This window comes from Lemur catta, chromosome 1 (assembly GCF_020740605.2).
Source record: "Lemur catta isolate mLemCat1 chromosome 1, mLemCat1.pri, whole genome shotgun sequence".
In the NCBI taxonomy this organism is placed as follows: Eukaryota; Metazoa; Chordata; class Mammalia; order Primates; family Lemuridae; genus Lemur; species Lemur catta.
This window is the reverse complement of record NC_059128.1, coordinates 159821951-159846335: the sequence shown is the minus strand read 5'-3', so window position 1 is coordinate 159846335 and position 24385 is coordinate 159821951. Positions and strand designations below refer to the sequence as shown.

Sequence of the window (24385 nt, the reverse complement as noted above, 5' to 3'; positions counted from 1 at the left end):
TTAGAGACTGGTCTCCCTCTTGCTCAGGCTGGTCTTGAACTCCTGATCCGCCTCAAGCAATCCTCTCTCCTCAACCTCCCAGGGTGCTGAGATTACAGGCGTGAGCCACCATGCCTGGCCGAGTTGTATTTATCCCTTCAAATATTTTGCTACTCAAAGAGTGGTCCTCTCCTAGAACTTTTTAGAAATGTAGAATCTCAGGCTCCACCCAAGACTTAACTCAATCTTAATCTGCATTTTGATAGGATTTCCAGGTGATTCCTGAGCAGATGGAAGTTCAAGAAGCACTGCTTCAAATCACATCAGCATTATGCAAAAGCCAGTGACTTTCAAGGAGAAAATTCCAAGCAGCTGGATCACAACTGCTGACAGTGGGCTCCAGGTTTTGCTGTTATTTTAAAACAATTTGGATTAAAATATCTTTTTCAAAGTAATACATGCATACAGTCAAGAGGAAAATTGAAATAGTTCACAGTGGTAGCAAGTGAAAGTTTAAACCCTCTCACTACAGTCCTCCTCCATTGCCAGTTTCACTTCTTGCTCCCTTTTAACCATTTCCAGAAACTCAGTCTCTCCTCCCTCACCCTCCTCAGGCTATATCTTAAATTTGATACTGCAGTTCCAAGAAGGAAACCAGAATAACTATCCTGAAATTCTCTTTAAATTCCAATTTGGCTCCAGTGAATTTGTGAAGAGATCAGAAAGTTGGACGTCAGCAAGTTAGCATTTAGTAGGGAGCCCAGAACAAACACCAGTAACATCCATCTTTATTATTAGCAGGTTTTAATTGTTTCAAACCCTCTACTGATTTCAAAAACAGGGCAACCTACTTAATGACTCACTTGTTCTTGTCATTTGCTATTTTTCTTTTGCCAAGCCAGATTCTGACGGCAGAGGTGCGGCCACCTAGGGACTGTAGCTTTTTTTGCTTTTTTAGATCAGGTAAGGGTGAGGTTTTGGACAGAGAAGAAGACCCCCATGTGCTAGTCCTGTTTTATTTTTTGTTTTTCTTTTTAAGTGTAGCTTATTAAGCTTCCTTAACTTGTGAGGAGAAAATAAGCCCCAATTCTGGGACACACTTTGGGGAATCTTTGCAGAAGTTTCGTCTTTGAAGTGATAGTTACTAGCAGTTCTTGCCTTAAAAAAAAAAAAACTTTATTGAGGTATAATTGGGGTCTTATAAAATGTCTCCGGTTTTAAGTGTACAATTGAGTGATTTTTAGGAAATCGACCAAGTTGTACAATCATCACCACAATCTACTTTTAGAAGATTTTTATCACCTGCAAAAGATCCTTGTGTCTATTTGCAGTTAACCCTGTTCCTGCCCCCAGGCCCAGATGACCACAATCTATTTTCTATGTCTATAAATTTGCTTTTCTGGATATTCAAATAAATGGAATTATACAACATGTGGTCTTTTATGACTGGCGTCTTAACACTGCACATAATGTGTTTGAGGTTCATCCATGTTGTGGCATATATTATCATATCAGCACTTCATTTTTTAAAAAAAATTTTTTTGTCTTTGGTTTGCCTAAAGATTCTTTTTTTATTTCGAATAATATTCTATTATTTAATTACATATAACTCATTTTCTTTATGCATTAATCAGTTGATGGGCATTTAGCTTCTTTCTGCTTTTTGGCTGTTATGAATAATATTGAGATATTTGCATGCAAGTCTTTGTGTGGATAAATGTTTTCATTTGTCTTAGGTAGATACCTAGGAGTGGATTTGCAGGGTCATGTGTTAAATTTATGTTTAACTTTTTAAAAAAATTATTGTTACTTCAAAATATTGTGGTAAAATACACATAACATAAAATTTACGGTATTAACCATTTTTAAGTGTTTAGTTCAGCAGCATTAAGAAATTCACATTGTTGTATAATTATCACCAAAATCCATCCACAAAACTCTTTTTTTTTTTTTTTTTTGAGACAGAATCTTGCTCTGTTGCCTTTTTTTTTTTTTGAGACAGAATCTCGCTCTGTTACCTGGGCTAGAGTGCCAGGGCAGTCAGCCTAGCTCAGAGCAACCTCGAACTCCTGGGTTCAAGCAATCCTCCTGCCTCAGCCTCCCGAGTAGCTGGGACTACAGGCATGCGCCACCATGCCCGGCTAATTTTTTTTTATATATTTTTAGTTGTGTAGCTAATTTCTTTCTATTTTTAGTAGAGATGGGGGTCTCTACTCCTGAGCTCAAACGATCCGCCTGCCTCAGCCTCCCAGAGTGCTAGGATTACAGGCATGAGCCACCACTCCCAGCCCACAAAACTCTTTTCATCTTGAAAAACTGAAACTCTGTACTCATACACACTAATTCCTTCTTGCCACCTCTCTCCAACCCCCAGCCACCACCATTCTACTTTCTATCTCTGTGAATATGGCTACTGTGGGAACCTCATATAAGTGAAGTCATATAGTATTTGTCCTTTCATTACTGGCTTCTTTCACTTAGCATAACATGCTCAAGTCTCATTCAAGTTGTAGCCTGTGTCAAAATTGCCTTTTCTAAGGTTGAATAATATTCCAGTGTATGTATTATTTGTTTATTCATCTGTCAAGGGATACTTGGGTTGCTTCTTCTGTTTTTTTTTTTTTTTTGGTAGAGATGGGGGTCTTGCTATGTTGCCCAGGCTAGTCTTAAACTCCTGGCCTCAGGGGATCCTCCTACCTACCATGCCCAGCCTGCTTCCACCTTTTGACTATTGTGCTAAATAATGCTGCTAGAACATGAGTATACAAATATCGCTTTGACTTCCTGCTTTCAATTCCTTTTGGGTATATACCCAGGACTAGAATTGCTGCATCACATGATAATTCCATTTTTAATATTTTGAGGAACTGTCATACTGTTTTTCATATTAGCTGCACCATTTTGCATTCTCACTAGCAATGCCCAAGTGTTCCAATTTCTTTACATCCTCTCCAATACTTGTTTTCTGTTTTTTTTTTTCCGTAGTAGCCATGCTAATGGGGGTGAAGTTGTATCTCATGGTAGTTTTAATTTGCATTTCTGTAATGATTAATGATGTTGAGTATCTTTTCATGTGTTTATTAGCCATTTGCAAATCTTCTTTGGTTTGTTCAAGTCCTTTGCCCATTTTTAAATTGGGCTATTTTTTGTTATTGTTGAGTTGCAGGAGTTCTTTATATATTCTAGATATCAACTCCTTATCAAACATGATTTACAAATATTTTCTCCAATTCTGTGGGTTGCCTTTACATCCTTCGATGCTCAGAAGTTTTACATTGTAATTAATTCCAGCTTATCTATTTTTCTTTTGCTGTCTGTGCTTTTGGTCTGTCATATCTAAGACATCATTGTCGAATCCAACATCATAAAGCTTTCTCCTTATGTTTTCTAAGAGATTCAGAGTCTTAAGTCTTCTGTTGAGGTCTTTGATCTGTTTTGAGTTCATTTTTTACATATGGTGTTAGGTAAGGGTCCAACATTATTATTTTGCATGTAGATAACCCATTTTTCCAGCACCATTTGTTGCAAAGACTGTTCTTTCCCCATTGAATGGTCTTGGCACCCTTGTCAAAAATCATTTGACCATATATGTGAGTGTTTATTTTTGGGCTCCCTATTCTATTCCATTGGTCTATCTTTAACTTTTTAAGAAGCTGCCAAACTGTTTTCCAAAGTGGCTGTACCATTTTACATCCCCAGCAATAATGTATGAGGATTTTCATTTCCCACATCCTTGATAATTTGTTATTGACTGCCTTTTTTAAAGTTTTGTTTTGATTGACACATAATAATTGTACATATGGGGTATAGTGTGATGTTTTGATACATGCATACATTGTGTAATAATCAAATCACGGTAATTAATCTATCACCTCATACACTGGTCATTTCTTTGTGGTGAAAACATTCAAAATCTTCTCTTCTAGCTATTTTGTAATATACAACACATTATTGTTAACTATAGTCACCCTACTGTGCAAGAGAACACCAAAACTTATTCCTCCTATCTAACTGTCTGCCCTCTTGATCATAGCTGTCCTAGTGGGTGTGAAGTTATAGTTTTGGTCCTTGACTTTTAAATTTTCTGCCTTTATTCAGCCTGGAGCAGAGAGGTAGTAAATGGGGCGAGGACCCACCCCACTCACAACCACAAGACCAATTATCTGCCTGGACATACTCTGTTCCTCTGCAGGGTAGACTGAGTAACCCTCAGGCAAGTCTCTTATCACCTAGAGCCTCAGTTTGCTTTTTAAAGAATGGGAATAATTAATGTTTTCCTCACATAGGGTGAGATAAGAATACATATACAATAGCCAAGCTGCTTTGGAATTGGGGAGAAAAAAGAATACCTTTTTTCATTTTAGGTGCTTAATAAATGATGGATTCATGGTTTTACTCCATAAATTTCCCATCGGCATATTCTTGCTGTGGGACTTCCCTGTTACTGATTTTTAAGTTTTCCAGCAAATATGACTTTTCACTCTTTAAGCGTGACAGAATCCTGCTAGACCGCTGGCTGTCTTTCTCCTGTTCCTCTGGATATCACTCAAATATCCTCACATCCATCTCACCCATTAACACTGAGTGAACTGTGAGCACCCTACTCTCTTGTCTATCTGTAATCTGCATTGTGACCAATTGTTTATCTAGTTCAGCTTCCTTCTCATCACCTATCCTAGTTCGGCATACTATGACAAAGTCATTTGCATTCTCTTGACCTCTAATCCTGGGATACTATTGGGACACAAACATTTTTATCCCAGTTCTCTCAAAAGTAGTTCAGTGGCCTTCTCTTCCTTCTTGGTTCTGCCATGTCTGCAGAGACTTGCTCTTGGGGGAGATGAAGTCATCTGGGTAGCCTTCCCCTCCTTATGCCCAGGTTGCTAGCTGCTGCAGTAATTGGCTTGACAGTGCACTCCCTAAAATGTTGTCCTTCAGCTGGTACTTTGTTAAAGCTGCAAGGCCAACTCCCTTGTGAGTTTCTTTAGACAGCAGCTGTCATGCCTAATTAAGGAGAGACATGGGAAAGGTGTTTTGAAGGGAGATCTCTTATCTCAAGGAATAGTGGCCAGGCCCAAACATTTGGATGGGGGAGATGAAGGCCAAGGTGAAGGGCATGGTAGCAGCAGCTTAGAAAGCTTGGCAGAAAATGTTTTGCAAGCAGTCGAGGATAATGGCATTGACTATATTTTAAAGGATTTAGTGTATGTCCTCTTTAGCAAACTGAGCCATTAGTCCTACATGTATTAAAAATTTTAGTGCACTTAGATTGTTAGATGTGTAATGGTACATGTACATGTGCAAGAAGTATTTTTCATATCCTAGAAAAAGAAATCTTGAAACAAATGAGCAAAACTCAAGGGACTTTCAGATATCTCAATGGGGTATAACTTTAACCATTTAGAACCACTTAAGGATATAGAGACTATTCTATGCCTAAACTGTTAGGGTCCATAGTGAAGACTTGGAGTTTGGTGGTGGATTCCCTTTATAATCTAGTGCAGCAATGTCCAATGGAATTATAATGTGAGCCACATATATAATTTAACATTTTCTAGTAGCCCCTTGTGTTAGTTTTCTAGGGCTGGTATAACAAATTGTCACAAAATAGGTGGCTTAGAACAACAAACAAAGTTCCTTTACTCACAGTTTTGGAGGACAGAAGCCCAAGATCAAGGTGTCATCTGGGTCACACTCCTGAGAGCTCTGGGGAAGAATCCTTCCTTGCTTCTTCCTAGCATCTGGTGGCTCTTGGCAATCCTGACATTTCTGGCTTATGGGTGTATCATTCCAATCTCTGCCTCTGTCTTCAGTTGGACTTCTTCCCTGTTTGTCTGTCTCTGTGCCCAAATCTCCTTCTCCTTTCTTTTAGGTAAACACCAGTCATTGGTTTTAGGGCTCAGTCTAAATCCAGGACAATTTCATCTAAAGATCCTTAACTGATCACGTATATCAACACAAAGACCCTATTTCCAAATAAGATCTCATTCTGAGATTCCCAGTGGACATAAAGTTTGCCTGGATGCTATTCAATGCATTGTACCACATTAAAAGAAATAAGGAAAGCCAAAAATTAAATTTCATTATTATTATTATTATTTTTTTTGAGACAGAGTCTCACTCTGTTGCTCAGGCTGGAGAGCCATGGAGTCAGTCTAGCTCACAGCGACTTCAAACTCCTGGGCTCAAGCCTCAGCCTCCTGGGTAGATGGGACTACAAGCACGCGCCACCATGCCCGGCTAATTTTTTCTATTTTTAGTTGTTTGGCTAATTTTTTTCTGTTTTTAGTAGAGACAGGATCTCACTCTTGCTCAGGCTGGTTTCGAACTCCTGAGCTCAAGCAATCCTCCAGCCTCGGCTTCCCAGAGTGCTAGGATTACAGGTGTGAGCCTCCACACCCGGCCGAAATTTCATTAATTTTAATGTTTTACTTAACCTAATATTCCAAAATATTATCATTATAATATGTAACCAGTATACAAGAATTCCTAATGAGATATTTTAACATTTTTTTTGGTACTACATCGTTGAAATCCAGTGTGTATTTTATACTCACAACACATCTCAATTTGGATTGTCGCTTTTCAGGGACTCAGTATCCATCCACTTATGGCTGGCTGCCACTTCTTGGACAGCACAACTGGAGTACTGTGGGGCTGACAAAACTTTTATACTTCTCAGTATTTGGCCCATGTTTTTTTCCCCTCCCTCCATCCTCCTTAGTTTTCAGGGAATTTTAAATTTATTTGGACAGTCTCCATCATTCTGAACAAAAGAAATAAAAATCTACTTTGTAAAAACTACTGGGATCCTAAGACTCAGTGGAGGAAGCAAAATTAGCCAGTTTTGAAAGAAAAGACCTTTGTTCAGTTATATTTTTAAGCATGAGTGTTTATTGTGTAGTAGAATTCATTAAACACTTTTATCAGAAGTGACTTAAATACATGAGTAGTTCATATTTAAGATGTAACTTTTTTTTTTATTGAGTAGGGGGAATATAAGACTTTATTATTACAAATCTCCCTGCCACGAGATTTGTGACTCACCCGTTTATGAGCCCCCAGTGAACACGGCCATTATTCTCTGTCATGTTAAGACAAGAAGGGACATAAACTTTTCTTTCTGGGCTGACTGCATGAAGTCTGTTGCAATAATGAAGTTAAGATCTACATCTCTAAAAATCTGTATTGTTTTCTCCAAGAATGAAAAGCTTGTTATTTGTTAGCATGAATCTTGGGGAGTGGGAGGGTGGTTTATAAGCAACCTCACAGGGAGAAAAGTTTTAGATCCTTGAATTCTTAAGTCTGGTGCGTGATAAGGATGTGGTTTCTACCCTCCCTCCCTGCACCTCCAGCTGGAGTTACAAATCCTGGCTGTGGTTGGTTTTACAGTGTTCTGGTCTTATAGAGTTCCTGCTGGTTTTACTCCCTGCCCTTAGACAGCCTGCCAAGGAGGAAACTTAGACTGCGGTTGCTAATGTGCCCAGATGCAAAATCCATCATGCTTGTCAAAAGTTAGAGTGGTTACTGAGGTGAATGAGGGAAGACTCCCAAGTTACGTGATTTTTTTTTGGAGTTTTGAACTTTGTTCTTTACCCACCTGACCCCTAACCCTCAAGTAAATCTTGGATCCTAAGTACAATAGTGAAACCCTTGATTAGGCAACTTGGCATCTTTATGATAATTCAGGGAGGATACTGTGTTCTATTGGTGGGCCTTGGCTGAGCTGTTGGTGTTCCTTTTCATCCAGATGTCAAAGAGATTTGTAAGTTCTGGGCTGTATTAATACTTATGCTTCCTTAGCCAGGTGCAGTGGTACATGCGGGTAGCCCCAGCTACTCGGGAGGCTGACACAGGAGGATCCTTTGAGCCCAGGAGTTTGAGGACACCCTGGGTAACATGGGGGGACTCTGTCTCTATACATACATACATACCAAAATGCATAGTTGATCCTGGACTGGAAGTTAAAAGAAAAAGGAAATAGAGTGATTTGTTCATGGTAATTAGTGAGAGAAAGGAAAATGGGTGGATTTGGTTTTTTTTTTACCCTCCATGACTACTATTAAAGAAAAGAAGAAAGTGGAGATGCCTACCCTAATGACAAAAGGAAAAAATGAACGAGAGAAAACTGAGTTTGGAGACATCCCGCCTCACATCCTCCGGTTCTCTCCCTACCTCCATTTCACCTCCCTGAGGATCCTGTTTAAGAGGGAGAGAGTAGATCAAGTAACCAAGCTAGAGTCCTTATAATTGCCTATGAGGCCTCGCAGAATTCCTTTCACCCCCTGATTTACCTCAGCTTCTGCAACTGCACCCGCTGTGCTCTAGTCACGCTGGCCTTTGCTCTCTGTTGAGCAAGCCGGGTGCTTGCTCCCTTACCTTCCTGCTGGCTGTTTCCTCTTCCACTGGACATCTAATGGCCAGCTCCCTCCTTCATGTCTTCTCGTTAATGCCACTTTCTCAAAAAGGCCTAGTTTAAATTGCACCTTCTGTTTTACCCTTCGCCAGTTCCCCTGTACCTGCCCCTTTGTCTTTCTTTCGATAGTACCGTCAAGCTCTATTAATAATATGCTATATAATTTACTTATTTGTGTTGCCTGTTGTTTGCCCTATCCCCCCCTGCACCCCAACTCTGATGTGGGTGAGATCCATGTGATTAGGATCTTTGTTTTCTAGCAAAAAAGTACCTGGCATGTAGCAGTCCCTCAATAAATATTGTTGAATGAGTGAGTCAGTATGTATAGTAGCTCTTTGGCTTGAAATGCAGTTTTCCATACTCAGAGGTTTTTGGCTATTACTGTTTTTTCCTTCTGGGTTTGGTCTATCATACTTAATTGCTTTGTTGAGGCTGTTTTGTCATCATTTTTCTTTCTCAAACCAAAGGCCCTTTTGGAAATGGCAGCTGGATCAGACCAACTGCTCAGAAAAGCTAGAGGTTTAGAGAGACCCTGGAAATAGCTATTCTGTAACTAAGAGAGGTCGTTCCAAAATAAGGATGGTTTCCTCTCCCTACAAAGTTTTTAGGGATGCTTTTGTAGGGGAGGAAAGCTGTTTTCCCTTCTCCCATCTCGGTTCATTGGCTGGGACCCTGTAAATTAGACTAACTAAAGACAGACTAACAAGAGAAAAACACAAAAGGTTATTAACATGTGCATGGTGCATGAACAAGGGAGAACCCAGTGAGAAGTAACTCAAAGGAGTGGTTAGAATTTGGGCTTATATAACATCTCAGCAAAGAACAGTAAATTTTTAGAGAAGTGACAAGACAAAGGAAAAGGACTTTGAGCTGTTAGGACTAGCAACTTGTGGGAAAGCAAATATATGGGGAAACTCATTGTAGATAAGGACTAGTTTTAGCAAGGTTTGTTATGTAGATTGCTCTAGTGCCATCTCTGAGTCTGAGAAGGGTCTAGAGTTGTCTCTGGTGATTAACTTCTGTCCTTCCTGGTAGAGAAGGGAGGGAGGACACCTTTACAAATTTATGTCCTGCTTTTAGGGAAATAGGGGGAGGGCAGAGAGCTTTTCTTATATCTGCTTCTTAATAATCCTTATACCAAAGCTGCGTATTTTGGGGTGGCATATGCTGCTACCCTTCACTGTCTTCAGTGTAAGTTCTCATGAAAGTTTCCTTCAAGAACATGGCCTGAGACCTTTGCAATCTCTGACAAGGTGGATGGCTCATTGCAGAGGATTTCAAGGCTGCGTTCAGCCTGGCAACAGAGTAGTGGGGGTAAGAGTTGGGTCTTGCCTGAAGTCTAGCCAAAAGAGGGTCATTTGAGTTACTCACTGGAGGTTGGGACTGTGGGGATTACTGATGTAAGGTGCTTCTTCTGGCCGTGCCTTCCCCATCCTCTTGGTGACCAAATGGGAGCAGCAATCTGGTTGGCTGAGTGTTCCTGAGTGCTTCTTGGGGCCCACTGAGAAGGACTCATGGTCAAAAGCAGATTTTTCTTATTCTACCTTGACTCTTTTTACCTTGCCAATAATTTATTCTTTCCTTCTCTCTTATACATATATGTACTTCAGAAACTGCCTCTATTTTGGAGAATTATTTTATGTATGAGGTCAAGGTAGCAGCCACTCTGAAATTTTCTTCAAATCAGAATTCTACTAACTCCAGCCATCTGGTACATGGAGGGAGGGGAAAAAAAAAAAAAAAAGAAAAGCAAGCAGGGAGAAAAGACTCTGAAAGAAGCTAAAATCTAACACAAAGCCCAAGCGCGAACATCTATGAACTTTGTTTTATAGACCTGTGCTGTCCAGTATAATGTGAGCCACATGTATAATGTTATATATGATGATAACTGCATTAAAAAAATAAAAAGAAACAGGTCAAATTAATTTTAAAAATATCTTTTACTTAACCCATATATCTAAAGTAATACTATTTCAACATATAATAAATATAAAAATTATTAATGAGTTACTTTATTTTTGCCCTGGTCTTCTAAATCCAGCACATATTTTATGTCTACGGTGCATTTTGATTTGGACTAACCACATTTCAAGTGCTCAATAGTCACATGTGGCTAGTGGCTGCCATATCGGATAGTGTGCATAGAAGGCTCTCCCTTAAAATGAATCCATCTGTGTTACATGTTATTTTAACAATTTATTTCCTGGTTTCCCAGCCACAGCAGATTTGAAGCAGTAAATAAATGGTGAGAGTGATGGAGCGGTAATGGATAGTAGGGAAGGGGCAGAAGAATTATAAGCAATATGAGCATACTAGCCTTCCACACTTTAGGACCTCCTGAAGCACATAATTCGGTAGCCTGGTAGACTAATTGATAATCTTGCCATGCATGCCCTCCACGTCATAGCCCAAGTCACTGCAAAAAGGCCAAATCATGCTCACTTTTCTCTACAGAGGTAGGAAAATGTGAAGGGTATGTGGACAAACTTAAGGAAGATTTCTAGTAAGTGTTGCTAAAATAATAGTGTTCCAGTACAGGAAACCTGGGAAATATATATAAGTTTCTACCCAAGATGCATGGTGAAGTCCTCTCCATTTCTAATGCTGAGAAAAACTTGGAGGAGTCTGCAAGTGTGGCTTCAGCTGGGTGTGCCCCATCCCTTTTCCCTAAGATTGCTAACTTCCTTCAGTTCTGCGGTTTTCCCTTCTGGTCCATGGGGCAGAGGTGCAGCTGGAGCCTTGGGGCCTGCAAGGCTCAGTTTTAGCCTAGACCTTAGCTGTGTTTGTGGGACCTCAGGAGTCTGGCTTGTTGCTTTGAGAAGCTTTTGGGGTGGATTCTCTTGGAACTGACCATTTCATGGACACCCATGGGGGGCAATGGTAGCGAAGTGTGTAGGTCACCTGTCTGAACTGCAGCATGCAGATTCCAGCCAGCAGAAAACAAAACAAAACAAAAAACAAAGTACCCAAATCAAATACTCCCTTTGCCTTTTCTGTTTTTCTCTTGCATATATAGAAAATTACAAAGTGGGGAGGAGTAGCTGTCATACAACTGGTGTGTATTGTTCTCGTGTAAAGCAATCAGTCCATGGCTGCCTGTTACATAATTTTGTCTCTTCATTCCTTTTTTAGGCCGAGGAGTCTTGTAAATGCAATGGCTGGAAAAACCCCAACCCCTCTCCCACTCCCCCCAGAGCCGATCTGCAGCAAATAATTGTCAGTCTAACGGAATCCTGTCGGAGTTGTAGCCATGCCCTAGGTGAGTTCCTAAATCTCCCAGCAAATTCCAACAAGTTCATTCTTGCCGGAGAGTCCTGACTTACTGAATTGTGTGGGTTAACCAAACTTGCATGCTGTTTACCTCTATGTGAGGACAACAACAAAAGAGTCTCTCTAGTCTCCCGAGTTTGCTGGGGAGGGCTTCATGTGAGAGACAAACCCTGCACTGTTTGCACTGACTCCGTATTTGTCTCTTCTCCCTTTCTGCAAGAGCTGGGTTGGACTGGGGGATTGCCAAATAAGATGAAACATGACAAGTGAGCCAGTTAGAATGAATAATGGGTAACATGTCCTGATTCATTCTGATGGGGGGCCCGAGAGTCTCTGACCCCGGGGTTGAAACCTCAACTGACTGCTTCTTTGTTTAATAATTATAATAATAACAATGATAATAATTATGTGATTCTCTAAACTTTCTGGGGTGCTTCATTTTATCTTCATGCTCCTTAGTTTCCTGCATCTGAAAGTTCATTCTTCATTGCCCGCTGCTCTTCATTGTGTTTGGTGAATGTTTACCTGCGTTTTCCCTTTCAACTTTCTTATCTGACCCTGCAAGATAATCATTGTCAGTTTGGTAAGATAGGCTCTGCTGCAGAGTTACTCAACAGGACGGTGCTTATATGCTCCGTGTCTTAATACTAGTTTTAGGATAAAAATATTTTTATTGAAATCATATTTTGTTTGAGTAGATAAAAGTTAATGTGGAATTAGTTTTTCTTAGATATTAAAATTCCAATTCATAAAGGGTCTTGGAATATTATTCTTACTTTTTTGCCTTCAGTTATCCAGTCTCCCCAAAAACGTCAGTTTACTGTCTGGTATTGCAAGGACATGGTACTGGGCAGAATGTTCTCACCAAGGTCCTTGTTCTTTCCACCTGACCATTTGTAAGTGGGTGGCTTCTCTTGCCATCCTCTTTCTCCAGAGCTTCCTGCTGACATCAAATGGTGCTGCATCAGCCTCCAAGGTTAGCATGGTGTTAGATCTAGTTTGAAGTTTTATTTTGTACTCAGCTGGAGAGTATTTCAATACTTATAAAACAAAAAAGTAAATAGTGTGATCTTCCCAAGCGGTCATTGCACTGGAGTAACCTTCTGAACAAGCAAATGGAGACTATTGATCTTACAAAAGAAATAAACACTAATAATTTCATCATTGTGAGTTTTGAAGTAGCCAGTACAAAAGAAAGATTCCAAAAGTTACAGAACTGTCTTTACTTATCATTTACCTTTTTTACAATCCACCTGTGAGTGGATAGAGTGAATGTCGTTTAGAATTGCCTCGGGAAATGTGATGCAGTAAAAACTGGATACGAGAACTCCTTAAGCCCTGGGCTTGAACTGTATTTGGTATTGACTGGGAAATCCTATTATCCAACATTAGCTTAATTAATAACATTTAAAACAGAATCTTCTTTCTTTCTTAGCTGAGCAGATTGTCTCCGTTCTAAGCATGTAAACACACATGAATGCCCCAAGGCAGGAACAGTGCTTCACAAAAAACAGCCAACTTTGTTTTCTTTTATGTGTCTTAACAAGCTTTGAAAACAAATGTCCTTATTTGCCGATACATAACTAAGAATAAAGAAAGAAAAAAAAGTACATACCCTTTGACCTGGCAAATCCATGCCAGGAATTTAACCTATGTATAAATTAAGATGTACCCTCAAATTAAACTAAAAGGACAGTTATTATAGCCTTATTTATTAAAAAGCTAGTAACAACCTAAATATTCCAGTGTTGGACATGATTGGTTGAATTATGAAAATCAATACACTTCAATATGGCTATTTTAAAAAAAGATGTATTTTCCAACATGGAAAGATATTCTTCACATATTATTAACCAATAAAAGTGGTTGTAAAGCAGTTTGGTTGGAGGTTTTATAATTTAGGGCTAAATTATAGGATCGATCAGCCTGAGTTCAAATCCTGGCTCTATGGACAGTAGCTGTGAGTAGGGGCACATTACTTAATCTGCCTGGACCCCAGTTGTTTCAGCTCTGAAGTGGGTTAATATCTAATAGTATCTACCTCAGAGGATCAATTGTGTGAGGATTAAATGAGATAACACAAACAAAAGTCTTAGGACAGTACCTGGCACATAAATACATGATTATTAGCTGTTGTTGTGTTTGTAGTAGCATCACAACACTGTCAGGGTTCTTTCACTAAAACAACAAATATAAACTCTGTATAGTTTAAATAAGAAAACAGTATTTCTAGAAAGGTGATAGCTCCCAGAAGCTGAAAACAACAGGAAAACAGGTTTCAGTCTGGTTTGAGCATCTCAGTTGCAGAAATTCATGGACCTTCTGTCCAGGATGCTGCCACTGCTCCAACTGCTTCTGTCCCTGTAGGTATTTGTTCAGGGTTTAAGTACTTAGAGGAGTGCATCTGATCGGCCTAGTGCCTGTCATGTGCCCAAACCCACTTTTTGCCCGAGGAGAACTACATGGAAGGTGGTCCTTCCCCAAGTGCAGGATGCCGACTCTAGAACAGTGTTGATCCCTCATAAGTATCATCCTGTTTTATTAGTTTAGAAAATATAACATTGTAAAGGAAAAAACAACCTTTTTTCTTTCTATTCTCTCAACACAGAACACTTCTGTGACCAGGTGTGTGGGTTTTTTCCCCCTACATGCTAAGCATTTCTTCAATTTTCTGAACCCCAGCTGGGTGTCTTATAATTCAGTTCAATTCTGACATTATCTACCTGGAAATGGTATCACATCCAAGTTAAGGGCTCAGTCCTGCAACACTGCTCCCACCTCAGGTGCCAGTTGCTTCTCACTGACCCAGTATAAGTTGGGGTTGCCACAACTTCTGCTACTTGGTTTCAGTAGTTTGCTAGGATAGCTTATAGAACTCAGGGAAACACTTCAGTTAACCAATCAATTATAAAGGATATCATAAAGGATACAGATGGACAGCCAGATGAAGAGATGCATAGGGCAAGGTTTAGGGGAAGGGGTATGGAGCTCCTTGCCTTCTCCACGTGTGCCACCCTGTTGCACCTGGACACGTGGTACCACCACGTACACGTTCAGCAATTTGGATGGCTATCAGATCTCGTTAAGATTTTTTTATAGAGCTTAATCTCCATAACCCTCCCTCCGCCATCTTTCCTGGAGGTTGGTGGGTGTGGCTGAAAGATCCAATCCTCTTATCACTTGGTGTTTCTGGTGATTGGCCTCATCCTGGGCTATCTGGGCTCCTTACCTTAAGTCACCTCATGAGCATGAACTCAGGTGTGATCAAAAGGGGCTCATGAATAATAAACAAGACTTCTATTGCTCTGGAATTCAAGGGTTTTAGAAACTCTGAGACAGGAGCTGGGGACAAAGACCAAACATATTTCATATTATACCACAAACATGTATTTTAATATATAGGATCAGGAAAAGGTCTGGAAGGATGTATGTTGAGTTGTTGACAGTAATTTTCTCAGGATACTAGAGTTGTAGGTCTTTTAAAAATATTTTATTGTTCCTTCCTTTCTTGTTTCCCCTCTAACCTTTAGTTGGCTTCCTTAAAACTGAAATGTCTGCACATGCACAGTTTCAAGTGCTATTAGAATTTTTGCTGGAATGCCATAGCTTATTTATTTGTCTTAGTATAAGGGGCTTTAGAACACCTTTTTTTGAGATTACATCTCCCTTTTCCCTCTCTCCCTGCTTTAAAAAAACTTTACCATGGAAAGTTTCAAACACACATGAAGGGAGAAAGAATAGTTTAATAAACTGCCTTGTACCATCACCCAGCTTTAATGATTAGTAACATTTGCTAATTTTGTTTTATTTAAAAGCCCCCATCCCTTTTTGTTCCTCCGGATTATTATAAATTCCAGACATTTTATCTTATCTTATTCATGTGGAGTATTTCTGGATTGTTACCAACAAAGTAGAGGTTGGAGTCTAGGGAATTCTGTCAGGAATGGTGCAAGCTCGAGTTCTCATACGTTTCAATTGTTGTACACTGTTGTTCTATTTTCACATGTAGTCAGCATGGTTAATTTAGTCACCAGTAATTATACACACATATCAATATTGTTAACCGGAAAAAAAGCCAAACCTTATAAAATAATTTTAAAGAGATTTATTCTGAGCCAAATTTGAGGATCATGACCCGGAGCCACACCCAAGAGCAAGTGGACTTGCTGTGGTTGGGTTCCAGTTTGGTTTTATACATTTCAGGGAGACAGGGGTTATAGGTAAAGTCATAGATCAGTACGTGGAAGGCATACCTTGGTTTGGCCCAAAAAGGTGGACCATCTGGAAGGGAGGCTGGGGGGTGGGACTTACAGTTTATAGGTAGGCTTAAAGATTCTTTGACTTGTAATTGGCTAAAGACATGAAGCTTTGTCTAAAGGCTGGAATGTTTAACATAAGGAGCTGTTTATCAGAGATAAGCCACATGTATTTGTTGTGTAAATTGAGGACCTGCAGGTTTGTCTTGCATACCCTTTGGCCTGTTAATGGGTTATAAAGGATGTCCCCCAGGAAGAGAGGGGGACATGATGGTGTTTGTCTGACCTCCCTCCTCCTGGCAGGCAATTTAGTTTTAGGATATTCCTTTGGCCACGAGGGGTTCCATTCAGTCAGCCGGTGGCAGGTGAGCCTTAAGATTTTATTTTAGTTCACAATATGTAATGTGCCTGGACTTGTCAAAGCAAAACATTCCGACTTACCAATTGAGATAGTATCAATTCTATTGATTAGATGTTGAGTATCTTTTGCCTCAGCCATACATATTCTTTTGACAGTGAGCTCAGGTCATGTGTAGTCTCCTGACAATTGCTTTCATCTCAGGCATCCTTGGCCTGCCATAATTTGATACTACTGTGTGTCTTGTGAGCATAAAACACAAGAGTGAGATAGTTTGATCAAGTAGAAAGAACGTTCAGTTGGGAGTTAGGAAATAAGAATTCTAGCCTGGCCCTGCAATTTATTTACCAAGTCCTTTAACCTTTTTGCAGGTAGTATTTCTATCCACAGAATGAAATGGTTGGTCTAGACCTGCGTTTTGCAATATAGTAGCCACTAGCCACATGTGATTAATGAGCCCATGACATGTGGCCACTCCGAACTGAGATGTGCTGCTTCTGTAAAATACACACCAGCTTTTAAAGACCTACTATGCAAAAACAGAATGCAAAATATCTCAGTAATTTCTTAGCCCAGTGCCATGGTGTGAGCCTATAGTCCCAGCTACTCGGGAGGGTGAGGTTGAAGGATCAGTTGAGTCCAGGAGTTTGAGGCTAGCCTGGGCAACATAGTGAGACCCTGTCTCTTTTATTTTATTATTATTATTTTTTAACATATTTTATTTTTTTTATTTTTATTTTTTAGTCCTGGTCATTCAACTAACCTGTCTCTATTTTAACAAAATGAAATAAATTTTTATATTGTTTATGTGTTGAAATGATAATTTAGATATGTTGGATTAATAAAATGTTATTAAAATTGATTGTTTCTACTAGAAAATCTAAAATTGTATATATGGCTCACATTGTATTTCTATTGGATAGTGCTGGCTTAGAACATTCTAGTTCATTCTCTGAAATTATTTGATATTTGGGATTGGTACAATCAAATTCAATTTATAAAAATTTGACAGAGAGTCCTAACAAAGCACTTCAGTTGGTCCCAACATTTCTCCTTATTTCTCCTAATAAAATTTCTTGTTTTGGGACTGCTTATTTAAATAGCAACCTGATTTTATGATCAGAAAAGGAGGAAACAAACCGTGGTGATCAAAACACAATTGGCATTTCTGTTGTCATTTTGGAGTCCATTGTTCTGAACTGTGCCAGAACATACTGATTATAAAATTTGACTAGTGATAATTTTTTTACAGTTTCACGTGGAAGTTTTTTGATTATTTTTTCAGTGTCATCAGCTTTTTCTGATATATGTATATAGAAATTCAGTAGTGGGCATTGACACTTCTTTGTTACCACAGTTACCTTTGCTTTCCTGCTCATTTACAGTGAACTTTCTAAAGAGCTAGCCTTAGCAATTACTCTACAGTTTATTTCTTGAGCAGTATGAAAAGAATAACAGTATTTTTCTCATGGACTATTTCAAACATTTCAATCATTTTAAGCAGATCCTTTGACTCAGCACGTTTTCTTCGGCCATCCCACATTTGCATGGGCCTGCACCACTGAATTCTTAGTTTCCACGTACACAGGTACTGCGCAGGGGCCCAGCCAGCACACCGACACAGCCACTCAATCAAGCCAGCTTATTCCTCTTGGCTGGAGGAATGCAGATTTATTTGTTTGTTTATCATTTAAATAGCAACCTTTCAGATGCAGATTTTAGAGTTGTCCTGAGCTGTGAGTGCTACAGCAGGAGTTAAGAGGTTAACACTGGTGATATTTTCTCTGACACTTGATGTGAGTTACTTCTCCCTGGTCATGAAGTCCTGTTGATTCTCCCGCCACCTACCTCCCTCTAGCACTGCCTGAATTGAGGCTCTTCCTCATAGTCCTTGGCTGTGTTTTCCGGAGCTCCTTGAGTTCCTATTAATATTTCCATTCTTGCATACCCGGCTTTCCCAGAAAGTAGTGATCGAATGTGATCACGTTCTCCTGCATAACCCCTCTGAGCTTCCTGTAATCCTCAGAGTGAAGTCTGATCTTTAGCTGAGCATGCAGGTTCACGGAGGCCTCTATACCTTCTAGGCCTTTCTCTGATCATCTACATTGCATTTTGGCCATCTGGCTGCTCCATGTTCTCTGAAGGTTTTTTAAACTTTCTTCCACTTTTGCCTTAGATCTGGAAGCTCACACCACCTGCAGTTCGTTTACTACTACATTTTCTGCCAGGAAATCCTGCTCATCCTCTAAGGCTTGAGTACTCTAGAACTTTGTAGAAGGAATAAAAGCCTTCTTGGAGCTCTATTGTAATGTTCTTTCTTTTTTTATTTTTTTAAATTTAAAAAAATGTCAATTACAGGTGCTGAAGTTTCTTTCTTTCTTTTTTTTTTTTTTTTTTGAGACAGAGTCTTGTTCAGTTGCCCGGACTAGAGTGCCGTGGCGTCAAGCTCACAGCAGCCTCAAACTCCTGAGCTTAAGCAATCCTTCTGCCTCAGCCTCCCAAGTAGCTGGGACTATAGGCATGTGCCACCATGCCTGGCTAATTTTTGTATATATATTTTTAGCTGTCCATATAATTTCTTTCTATTTTTTTAGTAGAGACGGGGGTCTCGCTCTTGCTCAGGCTGGTCTCGAACTCCTGAGCTCAAATAATCCGCCCGCCTTGGCCTCCCAGAGTGCTAGGATTACAGGCGTGAGCCACCACACCCGGCCTATAATGTTCTTTCTTATACATATATAACTATAATTATATAGCCTTGTTGGTTTTCTGTACTGAACTGGGATTAAGGGTTGATTTTTTTTTTTTCCTCCAGTTTGTAATATATTTAGTTTAAGCATAATTGGACTTATTCTCTCATTAATAAATATTCATTGAATTCAATAATGGCAAAAAGAGGACTGGTTGCATTTATTTAGAGAGGAGCTTTCATAGTTTGTAATCTGCACCTGCACTGTCCAACACAGTAGTCACTAGCCACATGTGGCTACTAAGCACTTGGAATGTGGCTAGTTTGAAGTTTGAATTTAAATGTGCTGCAGGTGTAAAATGCACATCAGTTTGGAAGACTTAGTACAATAAAACAATGTAAAATATTAATAATTTTTTTCTTTCTTTCTTTCTTTTTTTTTTTGAGACAGAGTCTCACTCTGTTGACTGGACTAGAGTGCCATGGCATCAGTCTAGCTCACAGCAACCTCAAACTCCTGGGCTCAAGGGATTCTCTTGGGCCGGGCATGGTGGCTCATGCCTGTAATCCTAGCATTTTGGGAGGCCGAGGTGGACGGATTGTTTGAGCTCAGAAGTTCGAGACCAGCCTGAGCAAGAGCGAGACTCTGTCTCTACTAAAAATAGAAGGAAATTATATGGACAGCTAAAAATATATATATAGAAAAAATTATCCAGGCATGGTGGCGCATGCCTGTAGTCCCAGCTACTTGGGAGGCTGAGGCAGGAGGATCGCTTGAGCCTAGGAGTTTGAGGTTGCTGTGAGCTAGGCTGACGCCATGGCACTCACTCTAGCCCAGGCAACAGAGTGAAACTCTGTCTCAAAAAAAAAAAAAAAAAAAAGGGATCCTCCTGCCTCAGCCTCCCGAGTAGCTGGGACTACAGGTGTGCCCTACCATGCCCACCTAATTTTTTCTATTTTTAGTAGAGACGAGGGTCTCGCTCTTGCTCAGGCTGATCTCGAACTCCTGAGCTCAAGTGATCCTCCTGGCTGGCCTCCCAGAGTGCTAGGATTACAGGTGTGAGCCACTGCACCTGGGCAGTAATTTTTTATATTGAGTATGTATTGAAATGATAATACTTTGGAATATATTAGATATATTATTAAAATAAATTTCACCTATTTACCTTGTTTTAACGTGGCTACTGGAATATTTAAATTTACACTGTGGTTTGTATTATATTTCTGCACTCATTTAATGGACTCTTACTTTTAGACTTCTCTTTTTTTCATCTGAGATTACAGGTGAAACCACTTTTAAATAACTTTTTTGCACAATAGTTCAACAGATTTCACTGCAGTCATTAATTTTACCTCTTAGCCTTGACCCTTAATTTCATGAACAAAATATGTATTTGAGCAGCTTATAAATCCTATAGATGCTGTGCTGTTGTTTGCTTCTGGTCCAAAGGAGCAGGGACATGTTAGCTGCCTCGCCACTGCTGCCCGTGGTGCACACTGCAGGGCATGTGAGGACTGGCTGGTAAGAAGTGCAGGCCAGTGATACATGGAGCCAGAGCTTAGCAAGGGTCACAGCACACAGTGACAGTGCACTTCCTGTTCTCAACGAGGCAACAGCTGCACTGTGATTCTTGGCAGTGGTCTTATGGCGGGTAGCTGTGTGGCACCCTGGGTGTTTACAAGTCCGGCACGGCACTGAGAGGTGCCAAGGTACACCCTCCTGGAGAGATGTAAAGAAAGCAAAGTGTCTCCCGGTCCTCTGACTCCCACCTTCCCTCTGCTTTCCCCTGCCCTCCTCACAAAATGGACCGGGGGAATTGTGGCCTGCCAAAAGGAATGCGCGTTTCCCACAAGTCAGGGATTGGCCAATCTTGGGTAATTACTATATATCAATGCTTTCTATCAAGCCCTTGGAAGACTATTAAAATAAAAGCAGGATCTTTTACATTTGATTATCAAATTAAATGGAAGAAAGATTTTTAAAAACTTTTATTTGAAAATAATTTAAAACTTACATAAAAGTCATGAGAATAGTAATGAAGAGTATCCAATCTGTCCTTTGCCCAGATTTACTTATTGGCAACATTTTATCCTATTTCCTTTGTTACTTGTTCATATATGTATATATATATATATATATATATATACACATATATATATGTATATAAATATACATATACAGAGAGTCATATATATATGAGTCTCTATGAATTTGCTTATTTTTCCTGAACTATATGAGAATAAGTTACATATGTTATAGTCCTTTCCCCCCTAAATATTTCAATATATATTTCCTAAAAATAAAGGTATTCTTTTATATAACCTCATTTTAGTTACCAACTTCAGTAAATTTAACATTAATGTAATACTTTAATCTACTGTTTGTAGTCTCCTTTTATCAGTTGACCTAAAAGTGTCTTTTGTAGCATGTTTTCCTCTCTGTGAAGCATCCAGTCTAGAATCACATATGTATTTAGTTGTCCTGTCTCTTTAGTCTTCTTTAATCTGGAACAGTTTCTCGGCTTTTTTTTTTTTTTTTGTCTTTTATGACATTTTCATTTTCATGGAGGAATGTTTTAAATTTTAAAAACACATTTGTTAAAAGAGCTAGGGGAAAATACATTTTTGTTATCTTTTGGCTATGAGGAAAAGGCCTTTTCAAGCAAGATTTTAAAAGAAATTCCAAATGTAGATTTGACTTTGTAAAAATTTAAAATTGGAACTGAAAACTAGTACAACCTCTGTGGAAAGTAATATGGAGATACCTCAAAGAGCTACAAGTAGAACTACCATTTGATCCAGCAATCCCATTACTGGGCATCTGCCCAAAGGAAAACAAGACATTCTATAAAAAAGGCATCTGCACTCAAACATTTATAGCAGCACAAAATCACAATTGCAAAGATGTGCCCATCAATACATGAGTGGATTAATAAAATGTGGTGTATGTATAGCATGGAGTACTACTCCATCACAAAAAACAATTGTGATCTAACACCTCTTGTATTATCCTGGATAGAGCTGGAGCCCACTCTATTAAGTGAAGTATCACAAGAATAGAAAAATAATCACCACATGTCCTCACCGTCAAATTGGAATTAATTGATAAACACTTATGTACACATATAGTAGTAATATTCATTGGGTATTGGACAGGTGGGAGCAGGGAGGAGGGAATTGGGTATATTCACACCTGATGGGTACCCTGCACACCATCTGGGGGATGGACACGCTCGTAGCTCTGACTTGGGTGGGGCAAAGGCAATATATGTAACCTAAATAGTTGTACCCCTGTAATATGCTGAAATAAAAAAAAAGTTAAAGTTTCTGTACAACCAAATTGAACCAACCAAACAAAAGCCCCAACAAAATCCATAAGCACTTGCAATGAATGTGACAGACTAAAGCTTAGTCCATAAAGTTCTTTCAGGGTAGTAAGAAAAAGACCAATGTCCTAAAAAAGCAAACAAAGAAACTAAAATTGGCAGTACACAGGAGAACAAATACAAATGGTCAGTAATATGAAAAATTTACAGCTCCCAGGACATTCTAGTCAATGCACATAAAAACAGTGGGGGATTGTAATTTTCAAAGATTGATTATATTACTGAGAATGCTTCTCCACTGTAGGCAGGAGCGTAGGGAACCAGCTAATTTCTTACTACTGATACAGTGTCCATTGATACCAAGTTAATGACGGAGGTTAAATTAGGGAGCATACATCAAAGCTTTAAATAGCAATGATTTGTATCATGAGTTCTGTGGCATGTTAACTGCTTTGTGCATTGTAGTTTATAGATTTTTATTTTATTTTATTGTTTAGTTTTTAATAATACACTCCCAGACTTGCAAATAATAGAGGCATATCTCTTTTAAAAAAACATTGTTTTAGATAATGGAAGGGAGCCTATTCGCGTCAAAAAATCTTCTTTAGAAAAGATTAGGGGAAGGAGTTCTCTTAATGCGTGTCCTTTTTGGTTAGACATGAGTTGGTTATCAGTACAGTAAGTAGTTTAGCTTTGCAGTTAGAGTGAGGTACACATAGGTGTTGGCATGGGTTGGGATTGATTAAGGGGGCTCCTTGGTAAGTCCAGAGATAGGTTAAACAAGTCTCATTCTGTTCAGTATCCCCAAAGAGTCAGAAGCAATCTTTAAATTGTAGAGATGGGTTTGTTTGAGGAAAGTGGTATTTTAGGAAGACCACCCTGGCAGCAGTGAGAACAGTCTGGGGGCTGTTTCATAACTGTAGGCTTGAAATCTCGATGGCCACAAAGGGAGGAAGAGGGAATGCAATGACTCTGAGATAGGGCAAGGAAGCTCAGCTGAATCTGGTGCCTGGAAACGTGTGGAAGGTAAAGGACACTGAAGGAATGAATGATGGGCTCCTTGGCAGAAACAGGGCCAGCAAGAGCGTGCTGCCATTTTGAGAAGGGCCACGAGGAGTTCATTCTTAGGGTCCAGTTTGCCATGATGATGGTGCGCCTGTGTTCTTGGGATGGAGAGGATGTGAGGTATGGTGTGGGGAAGATTGGGGCTTGAGAATAAGTTAGCTGGTGATGTGGGTTTGGTGACAGCAAAAAGCTGAGAGCTAGATGTTCAGAGACTGAGTTGGGTAAGGATCAAAAAGGAGCCTTGGTCAACAGGGATCCATAGTTACCGTCGTTGGAGAGGGGGCCGTTATTGGAGAGTCGGAGAATTTGGCATGTCTAGACAACTACGTATTTATACAGTGTGGTCATTACTGTTCGTGTCTGATTTTATTTACAGGGGATCTTCTCTTTCATAGCAACTTGTCCAGACTCTTGTTTTTCCTTTTCCCAAGCAGATGGTACACTCCAGCTTCTTTAATTTGATCTCTCCCTATCCCCTTATTCATTCTAGGAAGCTTAACCCTTCTCATACAGTATTCTCCTCCTGCCTCAGTATACCCCCTCCTACCCTAGACCTACCTTTCCTTCATTTTCAGAGGAAAAGATACCATCTTCAGCTGTAAAAGTTACCCACCATTTGTCCAGTAGAACCTTTCTCCCTTCTCTTCTGGGGAATGTTGCTGCTTCATTTACGTCTTCCCCCGTCTCCATTGCCCTGTTCCTTTCTACTTTGGGTTATATACAGAGCTTTGAAGAGAGAGCACAGATTTCATCATGGACAGAATCAGAGGAGAATGAGCCTTTTCAGGTCACACCTCTTAAGCATTTTGATTTTTATGTAGTCTACTCTTCAAAATATGCAAAAAGATGTTTCCAAACAGTGGTTTTCAAACTGTGGAATCCCAACAAGGGAAGGGGTTGGGCCCCTGAGCCTTCTGAAAATAGAAGCTTCTACCTCAATTTCTGTCAGAGCAACTCTAATTCTGATTAAGAATTTATTTTGGCAGAGTGTTTTGTGGCTTAAAAAAAGTGAGCCATTGATTTCAAAAA

At 39.6% G+C, this 24385-nt stretch overlaps 1 protein-coding gene across 2 annotated transcripts in view; it reads left to right on the top strand.

Moving 5' to 3' along the window:
• The window catches only part of KAT2B (lysine acetyltransferase 2B), a 95670-nt gene that overhangs the window by 14271 nt on the left and 57014 nt on the right, over positions 1–24385 (top strand). For both annotated transcript variants that reach the window (XM_045538085.1, XM_045538092.1), the window contains exon 2: positions 11528–11654. In XM_045538085.1, the coding sequence (XP_045394041.1) occupies positions 11528–11654 (127 nt within the window). The remainder of the gene's footprint in view (positions 1–11527; positions 11655–24385) is intronic.